Source organism: Aspergillus melleus (assembly GCF_016097325.1).
Source record: "Aspergillus melleus strain CBS 546.65 chromosome Unknown contig4, whole genome shotgun sequence".
NCBI classification, from domain to species: Eukaryota; Fungi; Ascomycota; class Eurotiomycetes; order Eurotiales; family Aspergillaceae; genus Aspergillus; species Aspergillus melleus.
In genome coordinates, this window is record NW_025763373.1 from 2,614,795 (window position 1) to 2,636,741 (window position 21,947).

Consider the following 21,947-nt stretch of genomic DNA (forward strand, 5'->3'; position numbering starts at 1 on the left):
TTGGCTTGCTAGCCTGGTAGCGTTACTGCTGGATGCAAACTCGGTAAACGCTGTCGAGCAGGGGAGGTTTCTAACATCGCGACAGTTGCCCTCTACCTCCAGCACAGTCTCATTCGTATCTTACGCACGAAACCACAATCTGAACAACCCCTCTTCATCCTTCTCCCGGGCTTCAACCGCCACCCTAAGTTGGATATCCAATCTGCCGCTGTCCACTCACGCTCTACCGCCGAATCCCTTGGGTTCTATTCTCACGCAGACAGCAATTATACGGTCGGAGGGCGTCTCAATATCAACTGCTCCCTTCGGATATCCAAAAAATTCCCGGCTTGGACACGGCAATCCTGCCTTGCCAGGGTCTTTGGGTTCGGTTGATACCCCATCAGAACGTTTCGCTCGCCAACCATACACTGGGACCCAATCAAGCACAGCACTCGCAGGAAGCAGTATCATTCTTAGAAGCACCTCTGTTATAGCGAATGTTTCCGCTGGAGGTCTAGGTCTCCCGTCCTTGACGGGGATAAGCTCAGAGCGGCACAGTTCGCCGACTGTGATCCTAACGCCAAGCTCCACGCACACAAGATTGTATCCTCTATTAACTCGGACATCACCCTCTAATGTTCGTAATACAGCCAGTCCAGCAGCTAGTTCTGATGTCGTGTCTCTACGGCATAATATCTCCACGGTTCTCATTCCAAGGATACGCTCATTACTCGACAAACCGGGCAACGACAAAGCTAATGAGTGCATGGACACAGCTACCAAACTAAAGTCAGAGGCTCAGGTCTGTTTATTCTGCTGTCCTTATTTCGTACTCTACTAAGATATCGGCTGACCAGTAACTTTAGGATCTGTTGGGTACCATCCATCCTGCCCATCACAGCTCACAGTCTTGCATTGACAGTGGCATGTCCACAGATTTTATTGCCTGTATAGATGGAAGTCTCCGCAAGATCGAATATGACATACGAGCAACTCGCGAAAGTGGATTCTCAAATGTTGAAAATCTTGTAAATGATTTGTCTGAACTCAATAAGTTCATTGACCCCCCTACGGAGGGCGATCCAGATCAGTCCCCGACGTCGACCACGGCAGCCTGCATAGCAACTAGCACAGGCTGCGAAGTCACTGCTGTCACATCCACCATAACAACCCATTGCACTGCCGCTCAAACAGCCACTGAATGTGAAGTCAGCTGTCCATCTACGCTTGGTTCTGTCTCCTCCAGTCTCAAGATTCCAACTCCCCACACTACGTGTACTACTACATGCTCGACTTTAACTGGCTGTGAGGATACCAGTGCGAGCACCGCAACCACTGCTACTTTAAGCAGGGCTTCGGGGTCCTTGGAGCAATGTAGCCCACGATGTGCTGTTTGTGTGGGAACTGCGCTTCCTGCATTATCAACTTCCGCCTCCACATCAACGGGCAAGAAGCTTCCAGAAGTATTATCTGAACGCACATTGCCAGCGCCTTGGGATCTGGAATATGCCGGTAATGTCGGTGACTTCTTGGTGGACCAGTATGTCAGAGCTGAATGGGTACCTCTAGCTGCTGATGGCGATGGCAGTGCAGTCTCTTCCGCACTGTTTCATGAGTTGAAGAATGAGCCGTACAATATGGTGGTGCGGGGCCTTTACGGGTGCACTTCAGTTGTTGTGGTATCAGAACGGGCTGTTTGGATGTCACACCATTGGGAGGTCCCTTTCTTTAGTCCGGGCAGCTGGGAAATCGGATCCCAAGATCAGTTCAGGAAAGGGGTTCTGGATGAGCTTGTCGACGGCGGGCCTCAGATATCAGGCCTAAAACAGTACACTGGACAGGATGGACCATTTGCTCCACATTACAGGCCCGCCGCCTATGTCGTCAGACCAGAAGGTGCAGGCCGACCGGATTACGATAAGGCGTATGACGCCAAAGTGTATCAGATCGTCGACACAGTGAAAGACATTTTAGGTGTTGGCATACCTCCTCTCCCGATTACCTATACCCGCAGTGGAGGCGACAACGCGGTCTCACCGAAGGGAAAGATCCTTTTCCAATATGACCCCGCTCAAAATGACAGCCCAGCCAATGGCGATTGTCCTATACAGAAAGCTATGGAAAGACTCTGGGTAGAAGATAAGCCAATATGGATCCATCAGAGATACTGGGCAGCGTACGATGACCAGATGGTGTTCAACAGCCATTGGAAACGTGATGCCTGTGCTGTATCTAGCTCAGCCACATCGAAGTCTTCCTTACCATCTTTCGCCCTCGGCCATCATAGCTCAGAACCGGCTAGAACATTCTACACCGCAAATCCTCCTTCATCCCTTCCCACAGAAGGCACCGTGAGGCCTACATCAACTAGGTCAGCCGTGGCAACCATTACGAAGCCTGGGCCCAACTACGTATCAAGCCCGACTGTTTTAACTACGCAAAATTCGTTTTCGGCTTTCCCAAAACAGTCGAAGACCCTATCAACACAGGCATCCGAAGTCTCTTCAGAGATATCGGGCGCAGCTCCCGGTATGTCAGCTCAATCAAGGCCTACACCTTTGACGGGAAGCACGACCTCCATGTCACTATCAGAGACTACACCCCCCTGTTTTATTAAGTACGTTATCCCAGCTTCATTTCCATGCAACGTACTGCTAACGTAAAACCAAGGGCTGGACCAGACGTGGATGAGCCAGCGTGTGTTTGCACTTACAAAACTTCCACGTACTATGCCTCGACGATGTCTAGCCAATCTGGTGCAAATCTCTGTGCCTATACGACTGCTCCGCCGAGAATATCAGCAACGCAAATCAGCTCTACCGCCAGAGAAACAACAATAACACCATTCTTTCGCACCGAAAGCATGATTATTACATACTGTCCGAAGCCCTCCTCGACGTACTCGGAGGGTCTCAGCATAATCGAATGTGGGGGCGATTCTAGCATCGTGGAGACACTCCATCCTCAGCCTGGGACGGCTACTTTGCACGTTTACGAAGCCTGGGAGACAGCGGCGGTGGCACCTATCGCGTATGTTGGAGCAGTAATGAAAGATACTGATGGCGTCATTGTTGCAAACCGCACAAAGGATGTCCGGGTCAGGTTCGGTGAGAATCTTACCATCCCGGTTTTGAATTATCCACAAAGTTCAATAACTATCGAGGCATCCTTTATGTACGATGCCAATTACAAGCGAACGCCCATAGGGGTTCCTGCGCACCCCATGCCAGTGGACCATTCCCAATTACTCTTTCAGGTCAATGGGTTTAGTTTTGATACCAAGCATGATTCGGGAACAGAGAAAGGTCAAACGCCCCCTTACTGTGAAGTTGGCGATTGGGATTATGGGAGTGCCCTAGAGCAGCTCAAGGAATTCCTTGACATCATACCCGGCATCAATTTCTTAGGTAGCTTGTTCGACATTCCTGACAGCCTTCCGGTATGTTTAAGATAGCCTACGATCCTTTTTGTCTTCTCCTCTCCCCCCTTTCTTTCACTTTCTTTTCGTCGGTTATGAAATTTTGATAATTGCTAATGGACGCTTTTGAATAGAATCGACAAATGGACTGTTATATAATGTACTGAATGGGGCTTCCGCGCCATTGCAATCTATAAAAATTCTATCTACAGTGGTTCTGAACAGCAACATTCGATATCACTGCATGTCCAGTTTTCAAATTAGAGTAGATAAACTACAAAATGCCAACTACATATCAAGAGAGAGAAGGGCGGAAACTTTACTAATTGCTTGCATAATGCCTGGGTTACATTCTTCCGAAACAGCGCGCTTTTCGTGAAAATATTCTCACCGCTACCAAGATTTCTTTCTTTTGATGGCTTAATCGCGTGGACATGAATTTATCACCAAAGACTCCATAATTATACGTGGGCAAGTGGCGACACTAGAACAATAGAAATCCTAGCTAGCGAATATACGGCATAATAAAGACACTCCCAGCAGAGTCTTCAATTATTGATTTGCACGCTTGATCCAAACTTCCGAGGGTAGCACGTTGATCCTAGAGCAATATGTGGCCTGTTTGTTGGTAGTTTGTATAGCTATCCTTGTGTTATCCAGTTCTTGATAATCTCAGTTATCTCCACAGAGGGTTCTGCCTCCCGCAAAAGACTCTCTAGGCCAGCTTTGTTTGGATCGGCGCCTTTATCCAACAGATACTGTACTGTCTCAGCATGACAGAATCTGGCGGCATAGTGCAAAGGAGTACCAATCTTATAGGGTCCACGTAGCTCATCAAAGCCGTTGATATCCACGTGCAGCTCTAATAGACGCTGAATCACATCAACTCGTCCACGTTTAGCGGCGAAATGGAGAGGATAGCTTCTTTCTAGCTGGGCACCCCGTTCTAGAAGTAGATTTAGCACTGCCACAGAGGCCCCTTCAGCAGCTGCGTTCAGCACCTCGCCCGACTTGGCATCAGTTTCTCTGCTAACCCCTGAGCTGAAAAGAGCAGCTCCATGATTGGGGTTAGCACCCATGTCAAGGAGCCATCGAATCAGTTTCTCATCATCAATGGCGAGACTGAAGATTGATTAGTTCCTACTTATCTTAGAAAGGTTCGATGTGATGTCTGAATTGGGTGTTCGGGGGCAGCTAATGTGAGAAAATGAAATGGGATAGGATGGAATATACTAACGTCAGGATATTTTTGCCAAACAAAGTTGGCTCATTCACGTCCCATCCATGGTCGCACAATGCCTGGAAGACTTCGAGACATCGTCCCTCTGCAGCCTTCATCGTGACAACTTGATCAATCTTCGCACCCTTGTCGAGGAGGTACCTAACAATCGCCAGCTGACCGTTTTTGGCGGACTTGATTAGGCCATGCCGAAGCGCTTCTGGTGTACAACCTTGATGTTCCACATATTGGATAACTTCTTCTAATGTACCAGCCGAACAGGCCTCATAGAAGGCAGTTTCTATAAGCGGTTTGACAGGCGTAAGCGGTAACATAGTGAAGAGTCTATGACAGAACTAGGGTCATTAGTCGGCATTTGGTTAGTTCGCTTTATAATCGGACAAATACTTACTTACTTGTGGCGCAGCTCGCCTGTTGCATACTCCGTCCAGGGGACGGGCAGGGGACGGAGGCCTTTTATAACCTTCTACAAGCTAAGCAGAGACTGATTGCGTAGTTAACTAGTCAGCGACTAGTTACATAACGTAATTCCCGGGCGACCCGCCCACCCCCCTCCAGAACCGACTGCCTACAGAACATGAAGCTATTCGCAACTACACGACAACGCGATTTTTATTTAATTTTAGCGGTCTACTCGTGTAGGGCAACTAGTTCTTGTATGTCCTATAATATGACAATTAGAGCACCTTGGTGGTGGAGCGCGTCTTGGCGCGTCCGTAGATCGAGGTGCAGAACTCGTCGAGGCGCCCTCTCCTATATCTAATTGACTATTCTTCTATATCTAATTGACTAATTCTCAACGCCACGCGATCTCTACCTTCCTGTACTGAAAAGCCTTCTGTAGGAGCCATTTTTCGTTTATACCGTTTCTTTTTCTGCTTCTCGTTCTCATTTGCAGCGCGGAGATCATGGTTTTCTTAGCTAGCTTTGCGGCGTTGTATAAAGCAATTTCATAGCCCTTAATTATTTGCTGTAGTGCATGTTTTAACGATGTAGAAGGGCTCTGGGATCCCTTTTTTTAAGAGCTTTTTGACCGAAGAGGCTTGACGCTTAAGCTGACGAACTGCATGCGGCGTCGTGAGCGTTGAGGAGCTTGTAGATGCCACTCCAAGGCTGGGGGGGGGGGTTGGCGTAGCCAGTGAAATATACAACTTTTCCAGTACTCTCTGCGGATCAAATGGCTTTATACCCGCTGCAGCAAAGCCGCCTTGAATATTAGAGGTCTTAAAGACCTCGCGGTGAGCGTTGGGATACGCTGATAAGAAGTCAAGTTTATCGATATGTGTCAACCGTATGTGACCGCTAGTTACATAGGAGACCTTCCTATTCCGGACATCGGTATGGGTAACTACCAATCCCCGAGGATTATGTAGATTTTCCTGTTATTTCCATGGTTTAAAAGTTATATTCTTCTAGTTGCCTTTTCCTAGATTGCTCATTATTCTTCATGTATTTAAACCACCGTTTGCAGCTAGATTGAAAGAATCAGACCTTCATCATCCGATATTCCTACGGGTACATTACTAGAAATTACGTCTAGAGAGACGGCCAACAATATGGTTATATCCCAGGCGGCTTCTTGCTTCAATTAAACCACCATATGCCCGTTTCACAGGACCAAAACAGCCTACATCAAGAGACTGAAGAAGATGCGAAGAGTGAGCAGGCATGCAAAGAGGAATGATGTTGTGGTCACTGCAAGCTTTGTCAGAATCTGGAGTTAAATGGCTACCATGACCGTCAAGAATAAGTAGTCGATAATGGCCAACTGTACACCCTGTAGTTGCAGGAATGAAGACTTTTTTGGGGTCACAGCAGGCCTATATCGTCTGCTGTCCATCCATTTTTGCTTAATTCGATTCTCCAGTCAACTGGAAGCCCGTGGTCTCTTGAAACCATGCTTCAATATGAACTTTTCCTTTGGAAATGATAGTAGAGGGTATCGCCCACCCCTTTGCATTGACACATTCAATCGTTGTCACCCATTCGCGCTTGCCTGGCTGTATGAGATGTGGTTTTCCAGGCATAAAAGCCCTGCTTACTACTCTTGTTGCAATAAAACCCATTGCGGAGCCAGTTTCGTCAAAGTTATAGATATCTTCGTCCGCGATCGCATACTGCAATCGAGCTTCTTGTAGGGTATTAAACCACTCCCGTATGACCTTTGGATCCTCACATTTGGCTCTTTTGTAGTTATGTCTTCTTGCAAAGCGCGATTTGATCTCGGGGCGGCGTTTTCTGAGGCCAGTAACCCAGTTCTTGCCGATAGAAATGGATGAGGAGGCCCCCTCTGCCTCAAGGATCAACCCAACCACTCTCTGCACGTGTGAATGGCGAGGCGGGGGGAGGGGGGCCCGCGCGCGTCTAACGACTCTATCCATTTGATAAGTGTATTTTCCTGAGTTTCAGAGGGCCTGAGGCTGTTGGTACACGATTCAACGCGAAATTGGTGACATGCCATGCGATCGCGGAGTGTTGACCGGGGAACATTATAAACTGTTGCTGCACGACGAATAGTACGGATTTTGCCTTCTTTTAAAGCTGTAATTGCAAGTTGGATTCTGCCCTCTTGCTCAACGAGATTTTGATGAGATTGAAGCAATTTTGGGGTCATGGTGGCTGTTAGAGACTAATGATAGCTAATGCGGTCGGATTCTGGATGAGGTGGGCGGGTCGCCCGGGAATTACGTTAGGTAGTAGCTGTAGATGCGGACCTAGACTGGCACTCTATTTAACCTGAACGGTCGCAACGCACCACTCGACTTCCCTTTTTCTTTTCGTTCTTGCCCATTCCTTTAAGCCTTTACCAGGGGAATTGCAGAACTATATTCGGAAAGATTCTCCTGTTAGCTGTGGCAACATATAGACTAAACAGGAGCTTGCGTCTATTAACTCTCAATCAATCACTTAATCGCTATTTCCTATCCTTCTCCTGTGACATGCGGTTACGGTCCCATCAAAATAGTGTTGCCATCTTGGTTTTCATCACCTCGGCCATCGTCCGTTTCCAAAAGGGGTTTCTCCAATTTGTCTGTGGGATCCGACGCCAACGAACTGAGGATACGAGTCAGCGCCCTGCGGGCGCTGCTGAGACTTCAGGTTCAGTTTGGTCGCGAGCTTGCTATGCATCTAGCGCAGATACAAGCCGGGCGCAATCATCGAGCTTTCCTCCCGAGACGCAGGTTGGATGTCTGTGTAGTGGAAGAAGGCAGGCTGTGCAGTAGACTTCTGATATGTAGGCGAATCACAAGGACATGATTGCATTAAGCCGGAACTATTGTCTCCCGCTTGCCTGAGATTCTGATACTGTGGAGCCCGAAGCTATCCCAGTAGATCAGGAGGCCGATATAATAAAGATAACTTTTTTACTCCCAATTTTCAAGCAGAATCTCATACAGTATAGGATTTACGTCGTAATTCTAATTCGAAACTCTATCTGTGTCGTAGTGTGCCCGTTTCTATATGCTTCTGTGACAATTTTACAAAACGATCCACGAGACCAGTGCGTCATTGCCAATTCATTAGCGTTGGGCGTAGAGCAAACGAGTTTCTATTATCTGCAGTCTCATGACAACGGTCAGGCTGATTGAGCTCCTCTGCGCCCCCCCTAAGATAGCCGCCTAAGGAGTATATTTTTCGAAGCTGCCAACGCCGTAAAGAGTCTATAAGGATCGCTATCCTTAAGTTAGACTATTTTCTCGCGCACTTGCTGGGATATTCTATTACTACTAGATTTGCCAAAGGATTGGTTCTAGTAGAAGTATCGTTGAAAGAACCCTGTCATGACTGGAGAGAAAAACGCAAAGATTTCGGTCTGCGAGTCTCAGCATATCTCGCTTGCCCAATAGCAGACTTGTAATTCCTGTGAAAACCCTTTATTTCCGGAACGCATGCTAATATCCTAAGAACACACCTTTATCCCTCTAACCGGGGCGCCTTCGCTGAGTCGACGCAATGTAGTATAGCGCTCCATCGTCTCTGCTCCGCTGACGGTGGAATGTAAACAAGGAACACATCCCCGCAGATTAAGGTAGTTATATAAACGGCGAAAGGCTCACTTCATACTCTTTCCACGGATTCAGCAGCTCGCTGGTGCCTACAGCTCTATGATTTAACTCAACACACTTTGGCCAATTTGACACCGTAAGGATTGAATTTCGGCTAATAACGAAACATACTGAAAGAGACTGTTTATAGGTTACAAATGTCTGGACCCTCAATACCTTGCCAGTTCATCCCATCAAGTTCGACTGCAAAGCGGGAAGCAAACAGAGCTGCATCGCAGAGATGTCGGAACAACAGGAAGCTTAATGCAAAAAGAGAGCGAGCCTTGATGGAGTCAGCTGGAAGGATTGAGAAGCTGAACCAAGAGCAGATCGAATTAGTCAACACGGTTGACCAATTGAAGCAAGAAATAAGTTACTTGCACGCCAGGTGCCTTGACTACCGTTATCAGCGGGATTTCATATTATATCATGGAATAAAAGGTTAGGGGCCTCTTATGCCTCCCCCGGAGACTCCATGTCGAACTTTGGAAACTCTTGGTACTAATGGTCGTAGGGTGACAGAGAGGCACAGGCAAGGGGTCTGATCCTTTGCAGGTTCTCAGCAATCATCTTACAATATGACCATAGTTGGTTAGGGTCAATAGCTCAAGGGTGAAGGAGAAGTTAGATAATGTATTAAAATATACTTGAGATTATCCTCTGGCTGGGAGAGCGAACCGTAGAAGGGGTGCTGGCATCGGGAGAAAGCTACCAGTGTTATAAAGAAAATCAAGAGCATCTTCTGCTGCAAGTAGGGGGAGCCTCAGATCCGTGTTCGTCTAATTACACTACAACATTAAGAGGCCTGTTGGCACTCACCGGTCACCTATGGCGCTTGGTGGTTCCTGAAGATGTATTGGTCGAGTAATGGAAACGATTGAAGGTAAACCTGAGGGCCGCGAAAGGGCAGCTAGAAGGTGTGACAATGGGGAGCGCAGCAATGCGCAATTCTGCTAATGTGGGATTACTAGGCGGGAGAATGGCGTGTTGCTTAGTTAAAGCTAGGAGCCTGACGCACAAAACTGACCACTTTCCTTCATAGGATTCTGAGCATCCCGCCCTTGATTCTATATGATAACGATTACCGACGTCGCCAAAGTTATATAGCTGGGCGACGGTTAATGGTCAACTCTGCCACCGATTCTCATTCCCACACTTCTGCTGCCATTCTGCTATACCGCTATCGAATCGACCTGGCTGCCAAAATTTGCCTTTAAAGAATGAAGCGGCCGAGGTGTTTCTGTCGTGCACGATGGCTATCCTTACGGCTCCAGGTCGCTTTAGAAGAGAGCGGTTTACCTCGACCGGCACTCCCGGAGAACAGAGAGCAACCTGAGCCACGATCCTTAGCATACCAAACGGGGAGGGACGCGGATACGGAATATGAACGCCGACGGCGCTCACATGCTCCATCGCCCAACTAGCCTGCCAAACAAATTGAAACATGCTGCTTGGTATGTCTGGCCTGATTTCAGATATCGCTAGTACTGCGGCTTAGTCGGAAATTACGCTCGTGCGGCGGTACACATTCGCACGGTGGAGAGAAGGCCGTGGGCGGAATGTGGAAGGATATATGTCTTTTTATGAATGTGTTTTGTTTACTATATTGCTAGGCCATCGTACCATACGTGATGAATTTACTCTCCCAAGGTGGGGTTTGAAAAAGCCACGAACGCTCGGCTCTTTTGTATCTCGAACAAGCTTCTCTATCTGGCATAAAATCAAAATCCCGGGGCTGTATACAGTATACTCAGAACTTTGTCTTACGTAGATCAGGTAAAAGCGGTTGCGAAACATGATCGCCCTTTCAGCCAGGGCATGCATAACAAGTAAATGGTAACAAATTTATCCGCGCCCAATTTACTCCCACCTGCTACGTAAAGCTAATTACAGTATACATCGAAATAACAAAAAAGCTCTCTGCTCGGTTCGCCACCTCATTAGACTATCCAGTTGGCTAGATGGTATGGTATCCTCATGAAGGAATGCCTCTGTACGTCCATTCCGAACGCCCCGTAAGTCTCTTTAAACTTGAACTGCGCCAATGAGATCGTAATAATATAGTTTGGCTATGACTGTCGTAGAAAGAAGCGCCAGAAATGTCGGGCTATGTTGTAGGTTTTCGATCGATCGCAATGCCTTTCGGTGATCCTATGCCCAAGGCCTCAGCACACCTGGCTTAATTCAAAGGTGGCCAGTAAACAATGATTAAACAATGACGACGTATAAATGTGGTAGACTCTTGCTTGATGAAGCGCTGATGTTCGGTGGAAGAAGTAAGAAGGGCTGATCGAGGCGAACCGGTCATGGACTTCAAATTAGATGTGGTGGGGTAACAGGATCATTGGAATTTAGATGACCGCTGAATGGCGCGTACAGCTTTTAGTCATAAAGCCGATAAATATTGGTCCTTATAGAGACTGGTTGTATGACGAGAGTTGCTTGCTGGCGACGGATGGATGGTAGCGTTGGAATTCTGTGCTGCTTCCTCTTCCCACTGACGCGCAACCCTTCGAGCCTCTCTTGAGGTATCCTTATGGCGGTCGCATATCATCAGCCTGGCTGCGTTCTCGAAGCCTGTCGCCCGGCGTTTCGGGTTTGACGCCTGATTCGCCAAGGACAGCTCTCTTTCCGCAAAGCCCCGCTTGATAGAATCGATCTGCCCCGGACATACACCATCAGGTGAGGAAGCGATACATCGTTCATGGTGTAAAGGATAGATCGAGTTGAGAAGATCCTGCATAGAGGGCATGATGCGAAGCTCGAATATTCAGCCACAGGAGTGATGGTTATTTCGAGCATGGCGTAGCGTGCTGGAGTGCCATTTTATGTTGGACTAATTTGCATGAGAATCGGCCATTGTAGGCGCCAAAGAAATCACCATGGGCTGGGCAAACGCAAGAAGGCACTTCTCTATCGCAGGAACTCATTGTACCCCAAGATACTCAATCTAGACCCCCGAGAGCAGTTGCAACATTCCACTGAGCCGATATATGGCTCCCAGGAATATGCTCGCTCTTGTGATCTATCTATCGGTTTCCGGAGAGCCGTGGCGTGAGCATTCATTTCCACAAAGAGCTTTGGCCAAATTATATATTCCGTACTCCTCCCAGGGACAAAGCTGAGGTTATTGGCATCGACGGAAAGGTATTTCTTGTCTAGGAGTACTACAACTTCATCTGTTCCGACAATATTTCACAATGGCATTTACATGGGATCCGATTGATGCCTATGGCATCCCTGACCCCAGGGTTGTCACCACATGTATCGGACTTCGAAAAGATAAACAGAAGTGCAACAACCAGGTCGCAAGAGACTCCAGGGATCTTGCCCTCACGTTTCTAGATGACCTGGCCGAGCACGCCCCTAGCCCGAGCGTCCTCCAGCAAAAGTTAAGCAAGGTATCGCACTTATTACTATGTCGGAGAAATCATCAAAACCAGGCGCCGGCACTTGTCAAAGCATGGCTCCGCGAATATCAGCGTCGACGGCCAGCCGTCCTCGTCCCCGACCGCCACGCCACCGGCTCCCGTCATGACCCTGTTGACCTCGCCCTCGAGCCGCCCAGCCCCATGACGATCGACAGCGCGCCTCCTCGGCCCGAAGCCCAACAGATGAGCGTCGAAGTGCTGCGGCGGGAGGATGTGCCATTCAGCGTCTCCCCCAGTCAGCCTGCCGAAGTCATATTGGGGCCATCAAACTCCCCAAACGGCAGGGATGCATCGTTGGTCCTCCGGTCCATTGGGCAGGGACAGCCAAGTCAGGCATGCTGCATCTGCACAGAGATACAAACTCCGGAGGAGCCCGTGAGTTTGACTTGCGAACGATGTAAAACACATATCCACTTGTCCTGTATGGAGTCATGGCTTCAGTCTCTGCCAAGAGGCAACTCATACTGTCCTGTCTGGTAAGTACTGTCTGCCCTTACCGTCTAACTTACGGCTAACAATCCCATAGTCGAGAGAAACGACGGTACAACGCCGTATATACCTCGGGCATGGCTGCAGACCGCGGACCGTCGGAGGTCCGAGGGGCGGAAAGGACGGCCCAGATCCCATCAGAGTCCAGCGCTGGGGATTTGTCGGTGCCACCTCGTCGATCTCAACGGTCGAGAAGAGAGCCTAACCGCTATTCACCATCCTGATTTTCATGAAGAGGAACCCCCCCCCCGAGTGTATACATTGGATTTCAGGATAAACCCGATGGTATGATGGCGGTCGGATCAGATGAACGATGTACATATAGCATACAGCATCTAACGAGTCTAGTAGCGTTAAGTTTGTTCCTACCTCTCATGGGCAATACCATCACGAATTAGTAATTGTATCCATGCGAAATGTACATAGGTCACGACAAAGCTAGCTGTTGTAGTATCTCACCAAACTCTCAACTATGTTGCTTAGTATCATTATCTGTCTGACTCTCTCGTGTTTACCCCGATTTTCCGGCTACATGGCCATCGGCTGCACAATAAAGCATCGGCGCACGCCGCGTCAATGAGCTCACCTCGGCTGCTTGCGGGTATTTGGAAGGCCCCTCACAAGCTAAGTTTTACGGCCATCGACCTTCTCTGGCCCGGCCCGTAGATGATGGACAGAACCGGGCAGCACGGCGTGGAAGAATCCTGTTACATTCGGCCTACCTGGTGTATCCTAGTGCTCCAGTGCCCATGGGGAAGCATTTTCCCGGCCGCTTTACTGGCCATGATGATCCCCTCTAAGAGTTTCAAGTTCTCAAGAATAGGCTAAGGCTCCCAGAAATTTAGATGATCCTAGAAGAAAACCGGCCGTTCTGAAGAGTCAAAGCTATATTACTAGTGACCGTCAAGTTCTTTTGCGGCTGATAATAAGGGTCGGCTATTCTTTGCTGGCGATACATTATAAAAGCGACCTTGCCCATTGGCCTGGCATGGCACTTTGCTTTCGAGTTCGGCATATTCCGTCAGTTATTACTTTGGATTCAAAGATCTACAATCTACATTGAGCCTGTGAGTACTCGATATCCTTTCGACTCATGTGAACCTTGCAACTGATATGATACTCTATGAGAAAAGAAGTCTTATAATGTTGTCAGTTTCGCTTCAGTACCCAAATCCCACCAGAGGAAAGCCGTCCCCAGGCGAACAGCTCAGGCAATTTGCTTCCCATGAGGGATTCTACGAAATATCCCGCCGTTTGATGACCGCCCTATCAGCATCAGATGTGAGTGCGATGCTCGCAGCTCTTCATGTCAAACCTTCGCCGTCATTACACCAGGCATTCCTTCATCCGCTTAGAGATATAGACCGAACAATGCGAACATTCGAGTCTTGGAAGCGTGAGAGATGCCAGATTCTAATTCTGGGGCCCGACACCACGTTGCTGAATCAACGGATTCGGGACCCAACTGGGTACTATGCAACGAGCAACCACTCCCCTGGGCCGTTGGAGGTATGGGTCATAGCAATCCCTCCCAGATCGGCAGAATATGCCCAGAAGGCTTCCAAATTGCGGCGCATATTCCGGGGGCGCAGCAAGGAAAGAACCAGGGAGCTTTCTGATTTTATAAAGATTATAAGCGAAGAACGAATATTCAAACAGTATCCCCCGGAGTTTGCAGATTTAGTCCCGGCCGCGAATGGCCAATTCAGCACTACAATACGTGGTGATCATGTTGATGTTAAGGTATTCGACCAGTTTGATTCGACTTTTATACCAACCTTCGCAGATTACGGGCCTGGCATCATTCTCCTCTTCTCAGGCATGAGATTTTACTTGCCGTGGAGCATAAGGAGCGATAGGCCAGGTCGAAATTGGGTGACGGACGGGCTTCCTTATATCTATGCTTCTAATCCGTCGCATATTGAAAGGGGAAGAGTTAAGCGCTCGGGTCCATATGTGGGTAAGACAAAATTATTTCTCTTTCGTCATAGTCGAGACATTGAAACAGATTGTGTGTCTATCCCTATCAAACGGGTGCACTTCTAATGTTCGCGTGAATGCTGTATTTCTTCAATAAAATTGCCGCTTGTGCTGTTATTTTTATTTTTTCTTTTTATGGTAATATATGTGTGATCTGGGGAAGTGCATTAAAAGGTATGGCTGGACGGGTTGATCAAAAGAATGACTAATAATCGAATATGCAAGCAATTAGGCGATGAAGGTCTTGTTCATCCTAATCTTCTGTAAGTAATACTATTTATACAACTTAGGAACCTCAAAAGCCATGGCCAAACTTCGGCGATTTATCGACCAAGCAACCGTGCTGTCAGCGGGTGATCCGCAGTGGACAGACATTGTTGGGAGCCTTTTTTTGCGTTCATCTAGGCAGGTTACTGCAATATTCATGAATTGTGCCCTCGGAGGAAGTGCCAGCTATTCCTTAAAGTCAAGCTATTCTATTTAGCCCTCAATGTGCCGATTTTCTTGTTTTCACCGTGCAACACCAAGCCCACAGAGGCAATGGAGTTGGCTCACTGGCAGGACAAAAAGGACAGTTTCAACGTAGGAAGGCTAGTCGCCGCACGTAAATGGACAGAATTGGTGCGTCCGTTTGCTGGCGGAAACACTGAGCCCCATGATTCAGGCATTTCGCTCTGGACCACTGTGATACACTTCACGCACGTGGGCTTCTTGCACCTCTTTGAGTTTGATAAACTTGAATACCATAGCCAGCGAGAAGGACGTCACCAGCGTGACTCCGGTTATGATAGTGGTGATCAAGGCCATGATAGACCAATCACCATCCCGCGCGGTGTAGATGTTGATGAGAGTAGTGGCAAGCCCGGCAGCTGCGTTCATGATGATGGGCCTGGGCTCGGGTCAGTCTCGTCGCTTCACGCAAAGCAGGAAAGGGAAGGGCCGCTTACGTGAAGAGTCGATGAGCGAGCCAGATGTAATTGTTACACCATTCCCAGTAGAGCCACCCTAGTGCTGCTGTAGACACAACAAACAGGATACAGGCAATCGCCAAAAGTGGGGGGTTTTGGATGGTATTTAGCACTGCCTGTCCGACTTGGTCCTTTGCCAGAGCGTTCTGGACCTGACCAGACTTCTGTAGAGCCGTGAACGTCCCAGGGGCTATGAGATACCCGGCGAGCAAGGTCCAATGTGCTATGCTGGCTATAGCGTTGTACGTCCAAGGCATGTAATCTACCTCTAAAAGCATCTCTATATACCGAGTTTGACCGGCAAAGGGAACTGGATGTTGGGTTCCGGGCGACATATGTCTTGAGCTAGAATAACAGTCTAGGATCTGATAATATGTTGGATAGTGCGTGAGTCAAATTGACAAACGTACTGTAACGGCACACGATAGATATGGGAGTCACCGATACCGATGGCTCTATAGTAAGGAGCTGTTGGTGATTGTATTAGCGTCCAAGATTTGAACCCAGCACAATGGGAGGGGGGATACTATGTTCCCTTCCACCCTCCGGTACCGGTCATATGAGCATGAGCGACATGCGTAGCAGCCTTCTCAGTGCCAGAGTCGGCAGACGATTTAATCAATTGTCTGGTACAAATGACGCTCAGCCATCAGGCCTCAATATTCACGAAAGGGTAAAATTGGGAAAAGCCCACTCGACCTCTTTCTTTTCCTGATTGCACGGTGAAGCTTTCGATTCAACCCGCCTGCATCTAAATCTAGACGGCCATTACTATCGGGCTGGTAGCCGTCCCCACATAACCACAATGCTATGAATTTATATAGCCCGGACGCTCGTGCACTCGTTTCCACCCTGCGATAATTCTGCGGTATGCGTAGATGGTGTCTTCACAAAATCGGGTGAAGCAGGAACAAATTCGCAAACGGCGCAATAATCTCCTCCGTCGCCATAATGATTTCTGGCGGCTGTACGGGATCCGCAGTTGGACCATATTGGAGATGCCAAATGGCCGGATCTACACGTATCGATCGCATCCTTACATTCCTGCCCCAACTGACTGTAACATTGTGAGTTTCCGGCTGCCTGCAATGAGATTCTATATTGATGGATCCAACGGGAACGACCCCAACCGGCTGTGCACAAAACACCGGCGGATTATGGGCCGACATGTGCGGCCGACATCACGTTACCACCAGTGCCGTCTCTGAAGGTCCTTGGACGCCAAAGTCATCTATGGGATTGGCTATCAAGACAACAGGATAGAGACTTGCCGGTTAGATCGCGGCGCAAATCTTGATTCCCTGCGGTCTAAAGCCCATCTTCCTATTGAGATGCCTCATGGCCTGCTTTAACTGGAGCGATTGAGAACGGAAGAATATGGGCAGATGCAGGCTCCTGTGAAAAGACCCACCACAATCAAACACACCTTTGACCGGCAGTTTATAATATGTTTCGTAATAGGGTAGTTACCTATGGTAGTTGGTATATGTATTTCACAGAGGGGCAGTGCGATCATTCCTCATTGTCCAGTCATTGGCGCCCATGTCAAGAAGAACCTCTCACTGCGCAGCGGAGGGGACCATCATAGTTTGGAATTTCGGCGAACTTCGCGGTTAAACAATGGAGCACATAGTGACTGAAAAATCCGACCCGACGCCTTGCAGACAATGAGGGGCAGAAAGAAATCGCGGTCTAACGTGATTGGGGAGCATTCGTACTAGCGAGACAGGTCTTGAGGATTCCTTCATTGGGGAATTCCTAGTGCCGCAGATGACCAAAATTGCTTTGGAACTACTGCGTGCACCTTAACCGGGGAATGTGCAAGCTAGAACCATGACCGGGCAGAGGCGACCTCACTATTAGGCCCGAGCCATTTGATGCAACACAGGGGCTGGGCGCTGCTCGACAGCAGATCCAAAAGCTCTAATAAAACATTCATGACCGAGCCAAAGCCCCAAATGACCGAAGCCCCAAATGAGGTAGCTAAGGGTGCCAATTTGATACGAGCTCTTACAGAGGGATATTCTATTTGCATTCCGATGGGGATGTCCTCCGTTGAGCATTCAACAGTCCATCGCTTTCGTGATTATGCGCACTTGGCGAGAGGCCCGGTTGCACGCGCGAGGAAGTCGGGCAGGGATCTTTGCATTCTTATTCCATGAAAAGATGGTCTTTGGAAAAGCCCGCTTTTTTATGCCTTTTTCAGCGAGTAAACACGAGATTAGAATGCTGTTCTTATAGCTAAGTTTCTAGCCATGTAGGCTAAAGATTGAAACTTCTCTTGCTCTCATAGCTGCCCGTACTATGGCCAGCTGAAGGCTTGACATTAATTGACGTTCTTCCCTTGCTGCTGTATTGGAGTTTACTGGACTAACTTTTGCGCACTGCAATGACAGCTTCTCCGCAACCCTTACCAGAATTATCGGCCAGTCTACGTCCTCCACTCGTCTTGGATCATGTCCGAATAGTGTTGCCATGCTTGTCCCCAGCACAGCTCGAGTGTGCGCAGCTGTGGATCGACGAAGCACGAATCTTTCAGGATTCCTCCTTTACGTTGGTCACACTGGTCGAACGAATGTGGGGTCTCACGTACGAAGAGGCAAACTTTGCACGACTCCGGATCTATGGGCCTTTTACCGTGGACTGGTTGCAGCGTGTGGTGCCCGATCTCCGTCCGACACAGATGGCACTGGCCCAGTGGGCGGTGGAGCACAATCGGCTCATGATGGAGTGCCCAAAGCCGGCTGCCCCCGGATCGCATCGCACGCTTCGTCACATCGTCACGCCGGATATACTGGCAGGGCTCTTAGGTGTATCGAGCCCCCAGCGTAGGAGCATCAATCGTCGATTCCGTTCATTATGGGATGTCTGGGACCCGGCTGGACAATATCCTTACACTACGACTGATCGGCTTTGGAGTGCGGCGATGCGAATGGAACGACGGTGGTGGCGGTCGCTCTGGCCTGGGCCGTCGTACGAGAGACCCGTCACTCTCAACCAGCTCATCGGCGTCTTTCCCCGTCTTGAGTCGGATGTTCTGCACGAGGTCAAGCGGCTCCTGGGGCGGCGGGTGTGGCGGGTGAAAACGGCTACTGCTACGATGGAGGACATAATGTTATATCTACAGCGGGGAGATCACATCTCGGATGCGGATATGCGCTACGCACGCAGGCTCTTGGGCCTAGAATAGGGAGGCACGAGAAATCTACAGCCTCATGCAAAGGGAAGCATATGTGGATTGGCTATTGCCAGCCTTATTCATTCTGCTACACAGTATGCAGCGCCTTTTCTGTAGCATGCAAGTTCTGGGTGGGTACTCCTCGACAATCCGTGATCAGGGAGGATTTACCAGACCCCCGAGGGCAGAGGCATTCCTATACTCGGCACATTCTATTGCTTCTTTCATTCATACTCCCCACAGGCTCGTGCGCCTAATCTTGCCGTAGTGCGTTTCGTAGTTCCGGGGCGGCTCTCCAAACGCGAGAGTGGCCGGACAGCTTCACTTCAGGCTCGAATTACGGGAGTAGCGACAACCCCTGGGATACGTCAATTACCACGGCAGTTAGACACTAAAAAATATGCAGACAGTGCGCCTATATTTGATTCCCTCACTTCTGCTGCTCCCATTGCTCTCTTGTCCTTCAAACCTTGGGTACAAACCGTTTCCAAGCATATTTGACAGCTTGGAGTCGAGCTCATGGTGATCTGTTATTATAGGGCAGCGTGCTACTGTGGATGACAAGCGTAGGGTGTAGCCAGCAGATGCCCAGTGGACCAAGTGAAATAGTCCTTATGAACGTGCTTTGGTGATAGCAATGCTATTCGTGAACTCGGCTACAACTATGCAACAGCAGGGGCACTACCGGGTAATCTCTATCCAAACCAATGCTTTACGTCATGGGCTCACCTCGCTGCGTCTTATTATTTGTTTGGTCACTGTTTCCTGGCAATATGAGCATTGCCCGAGTATTTTATAAGCCCACAAACTGGAAAGTATATTGGGGCGAGCAACTTCAGGACTGTCTGTCAATACCTGCCGCGGGGTCCTGTAGAGCAACTGATATAATGAGCAGATCCAGAAATGATTGCAGCGTGTATCGTTCCTATTAAGAAGCCATTCCTATTCCTGTACAGCAGAGCAAGTAAATGCCCACACAAAATGCCCGGTCATAACGATCTGTGTCCCATGTTAAAGGAGCGTGCAAAAGGCGCAACACGCCCCTGGGTCATAGTATCTGACGTTATATAGGGTCCCCAACTTATCGCTGAATCCACCAGTGGGAAACTCCGATAGTAAAGGGAGTGTTAAGAAGTTCCTCGGGGTAGCGTTCGATCACTGTAACCCCTCGATCTGCAAACAGGAAGACCTAATTTTGTTTTATACACTCAACACACCGGTGAAAAGAATACATAAGCCTATGGAAATCTAGTGCTATGAAACGCTAGCGCTATCAAGGGTGAGGTCTCAACCAAATATATAAATACCAGGCGGTTACCTCGGCAATCTGTGAATGCCATCTTAGTATTTTTGAGCTACGGAGCGGGAACGAGGTGAGAGCGAGCACCCTTGTTCTTATTGTATGATGGAATCAACTGTGGGCTTACCAATTATGGACATATAGGGGAGTCCTACACAATGCCCTTTCACGCTCTTCCGCCTGAGATTGTATCGCACATTGCGGACCAACTGGCGTCGATAAAGGACCTTTACAGCCTCTTAAGAGGTAACAAAAACCTCTTTAACATCCTCATCGACGATCTGTATCAAAGAAATATCACATCTGACGGAGGGTCAGCCCTTATATGGTACGCAGTTTGGGGGTGCGACCGTGGGATAAGCAGAATGCTGGATGCAGGCGCTGACATCAACGTCCGATCGCCGAATGAGGTCCAGTCGACAGCACTCATAGAAGCTGTGTTGCATAAGCATACCCATGTTGTGCGCCTTCTCCTGGGGAATGGAGCGCTGCCAGACGCTGCCGACCTGCGCGCCCGAAGGCCATTGTCTGTGGCGACCAGTAGCCGGACCGACATGGCGATCACCAAAGCTCTCCTGGATTCCGGTGCTAGGCCGAACGCTTTGGCGTTTGAGAAGCGTTCTCCGCTGACGGAGGCAATCCGGACTAACCAGGAATCCAAAGTGGCATTGCTTTTGGAGCATGGGGCTAACCCTAATACCTTGAGGGACAGAAATACGCTCTTACATGTCGCTGCTTCGAATAACGCAGCTCCGGCGATAATTTGGATGTTGATAAAGGCTGGTGTGCCAGCGGATTCTCAGAATGGCTTCGGAATGACACCACTCCAGGTAGCAACTGCCAATTCGTGCGTACGCGCGGTGCGCGTATTGCTACGTTATGGTGCCGATCCGAATTTCAGAGGAACGCACCGGTATAGAGAAAGACCGACTGCTCTTTTCTATGCTGCGACAAAGCCGCGAAGCCGCAGGAAGGATAACACAGCCATTATCCGGGCCCTAATCAGCCACGGAGCCCACGTCAATGCTGTGAACTCTGAGCAGAAGTCCCCTCTATTATTCGCAATCTCGAAGGGGGCCATCAAACAAGCGCAGACACTCCTCGAGAGCGGTTCCAACATGATGGCGAGAGACGCCGAGGGTAAAACAGCGCTTCACCTAGCCGCGTCGTCATTGAGCTGTAGTCCGGATATGTTGAACTGGCTCGTCAGCGAAGGGGTCGACGTGAATGGTGTTGAAGGAACGATGAAGGAAACACCGATTTTCAGTGCCATCCGAAGCAGGGGACAGATGGGGATCGAGCGGGAAAGCAGAGAAGAATGCGTCCAGACCCTTCTATCGCTGGGGGCCTATGTCAACTTTCAGAATTTGGAAGGGTTGACGCCTATTTCTCTTGCTGTGCGAAGAGGATATGTCGGATTGGCTACTATGCTACTTGAGTATGGGGCTCTGGTAAACCTGAGGGACAGCCAGGGGCGGCCACCTCTGCATCATGTCGGGCAGGACTGTTTTGGATATCAGGGGCAAGAGCTATGTTCCTTGCTCATTGTGAACGGGGCGGACGTCAATTCTCGAGACCATTCGGGTTACACAGCATTGCACAGGCTAATTGAAAGAGGATCTTGGGAGGCAGTCGCCGAGTTATTGAAGGCCGGAGCCGATAGATGCGCCATGACGCACGATGGAAGATTCCCGCATGATATGGTCCCTCCGAGCCCATGGGCAGAGACAAAGCGGTTGTTCGTTCGGTATTATGCTCAGTAAGCATAATTCGCTCGCCCTGCATGGCACAAGTGCGGCCTTTGTCTGAAAAGCCAGAAACCGCCTATATTTGTGTTGCTCTTTTTGAAGCCTGATGAGCTTGATGTGCCTGGTGTTGGGCAGATGATTAGTTGATTCAATTATTCCAAAGCGCC

General features: G+C 49.1%; 6 protein-coding genes across 6 annotated transcripts; 4 read left to right on the forward strand and 2 right to left on the reverse strand.

Annotated features, from left to right (window-relative positions):
* Positions 1-3,154: 3,154 nt before the first annotated feature.
* Positions 3,155-3,567, forward strand: LDX57_007755 (uncharacterized protein; the record flags this gene model as incomplete). The annotated part of the gene is made up of 2 exons (XM_046089472.1): positions 3,155-3,421; positions 3,535-3,567. 2 exons carry the CDS (start codon positions 3,155-3,157, stop codon positions 3,565-3,567), a joined length of 300 nt encoding a protein of 99 aa, XP_045945443.1.
* A 250-nt stretch (positions 3,568-3,817) lies between these two features.
* Positions 3,818-4,954, reverse strand: LDX57_007756 (ankyrin repeat domain-containing protein; the record flags this gene model as incomplete). Its single annotated transcript, XM_046089473.1, has 2 exons — positions 3,818-4,522; positions 4,638-4,954. 2 exons carry the CDS (start codon positions 4,952-4,954, stop codon positions 4,042-4,044), a joined length of 798 nt encoding a protein of 265 aa, XP_045945444.1. The 3' UTR covers positions 3,818-4,041.
* Positions 4,955-11,784: 6,830 nt separating this feature from the next.
* LDX57_007757 (RING finger protein) lies at positions 11,785-13,046 on the forward strand. Its single transcript, XM_046089474.1, has 2 exons — positions 11,785-12,593; positions 12,644-13,046. Exons 1-2 carry the CDS (start codon positions 11,887-11,889, stop codon positions 12,828-12,830), a joined length of 894 nt encoding a protein of 297 aa, XP_045945445.1. The 5' UTR covers positions 11,785-11,886; the 3' UTR covers positions 12,831-13,046.
* Positions 13,047-15,246: 2,200 nt separating this feature from the next.
* Positions 15,247-15,811, reverse strand: LDX57_007758 (uncharacterized protein; the record flags this gene model as incomplete). Its single annotated transcript, XM_046089475.1, has 2 exons — positions 15,247-15,475; positions 15,534-15,811. 2 exons carry the CDS (start codon positions 15,809-15,811, stop codon positions 15,247-15,249), a joined length of 507 nt encoding a protein of 168 aa, XP_045945446.1.
* Positions 15,812-18,129: 2,318 nt separating this feature from the next.
* LDX57_007759 (uncharacterized protein) lies at positions 18,130-18,744 on the forward strand (the record flags this gene model as incomplete). The annotated part of the gene is made up of 1 exon (XM_046089476.1): positions 18,130-18,744. The coding sequence occupies one exon, from the start codon at positions 18,130-18,132 to the stop codon at positions 18,742-18,744; it is 615 nt and encodes a 204-aa protein (XP_045945447.1).
* A 1,446-nt stretch (positions 18,745-20,190) lies between these two features.
* LDX57_007760 (uncharacterized protein) lies at positions 20,191-21,795 on the forward strand (the record flags this gene model as incomplete). Its single annotated transcript, XM_046089477.1, has 1 exon — positions 20,191-21,795. The coding sequence occupies one exon, from the start codon at positions 20,191-20,193 to the stop codon at positions 21,793-21,795; it is 1,605 nt and encodes a 534-aa protein (XP_045945448.1).
* Between the last annotated feature and the right edge of the window lie 152 nt (positions 21,796-21,947).

Coding starts and splice junctions, on each gene's coding strand:
- LDX57_007757 (XM_046089474.1), top strand. CDS start 11,887: ATGGCATTTACATGGGATCCGATTGATGCCTATGGCATCCCTGACCCC. Junction 12,594..12,643: donor AACTCATACTGTCCTGTCTG/GTAAGTACTGTC, acceptor ACAATCCCATAG/TCGAGAGAAACGACGGTACA.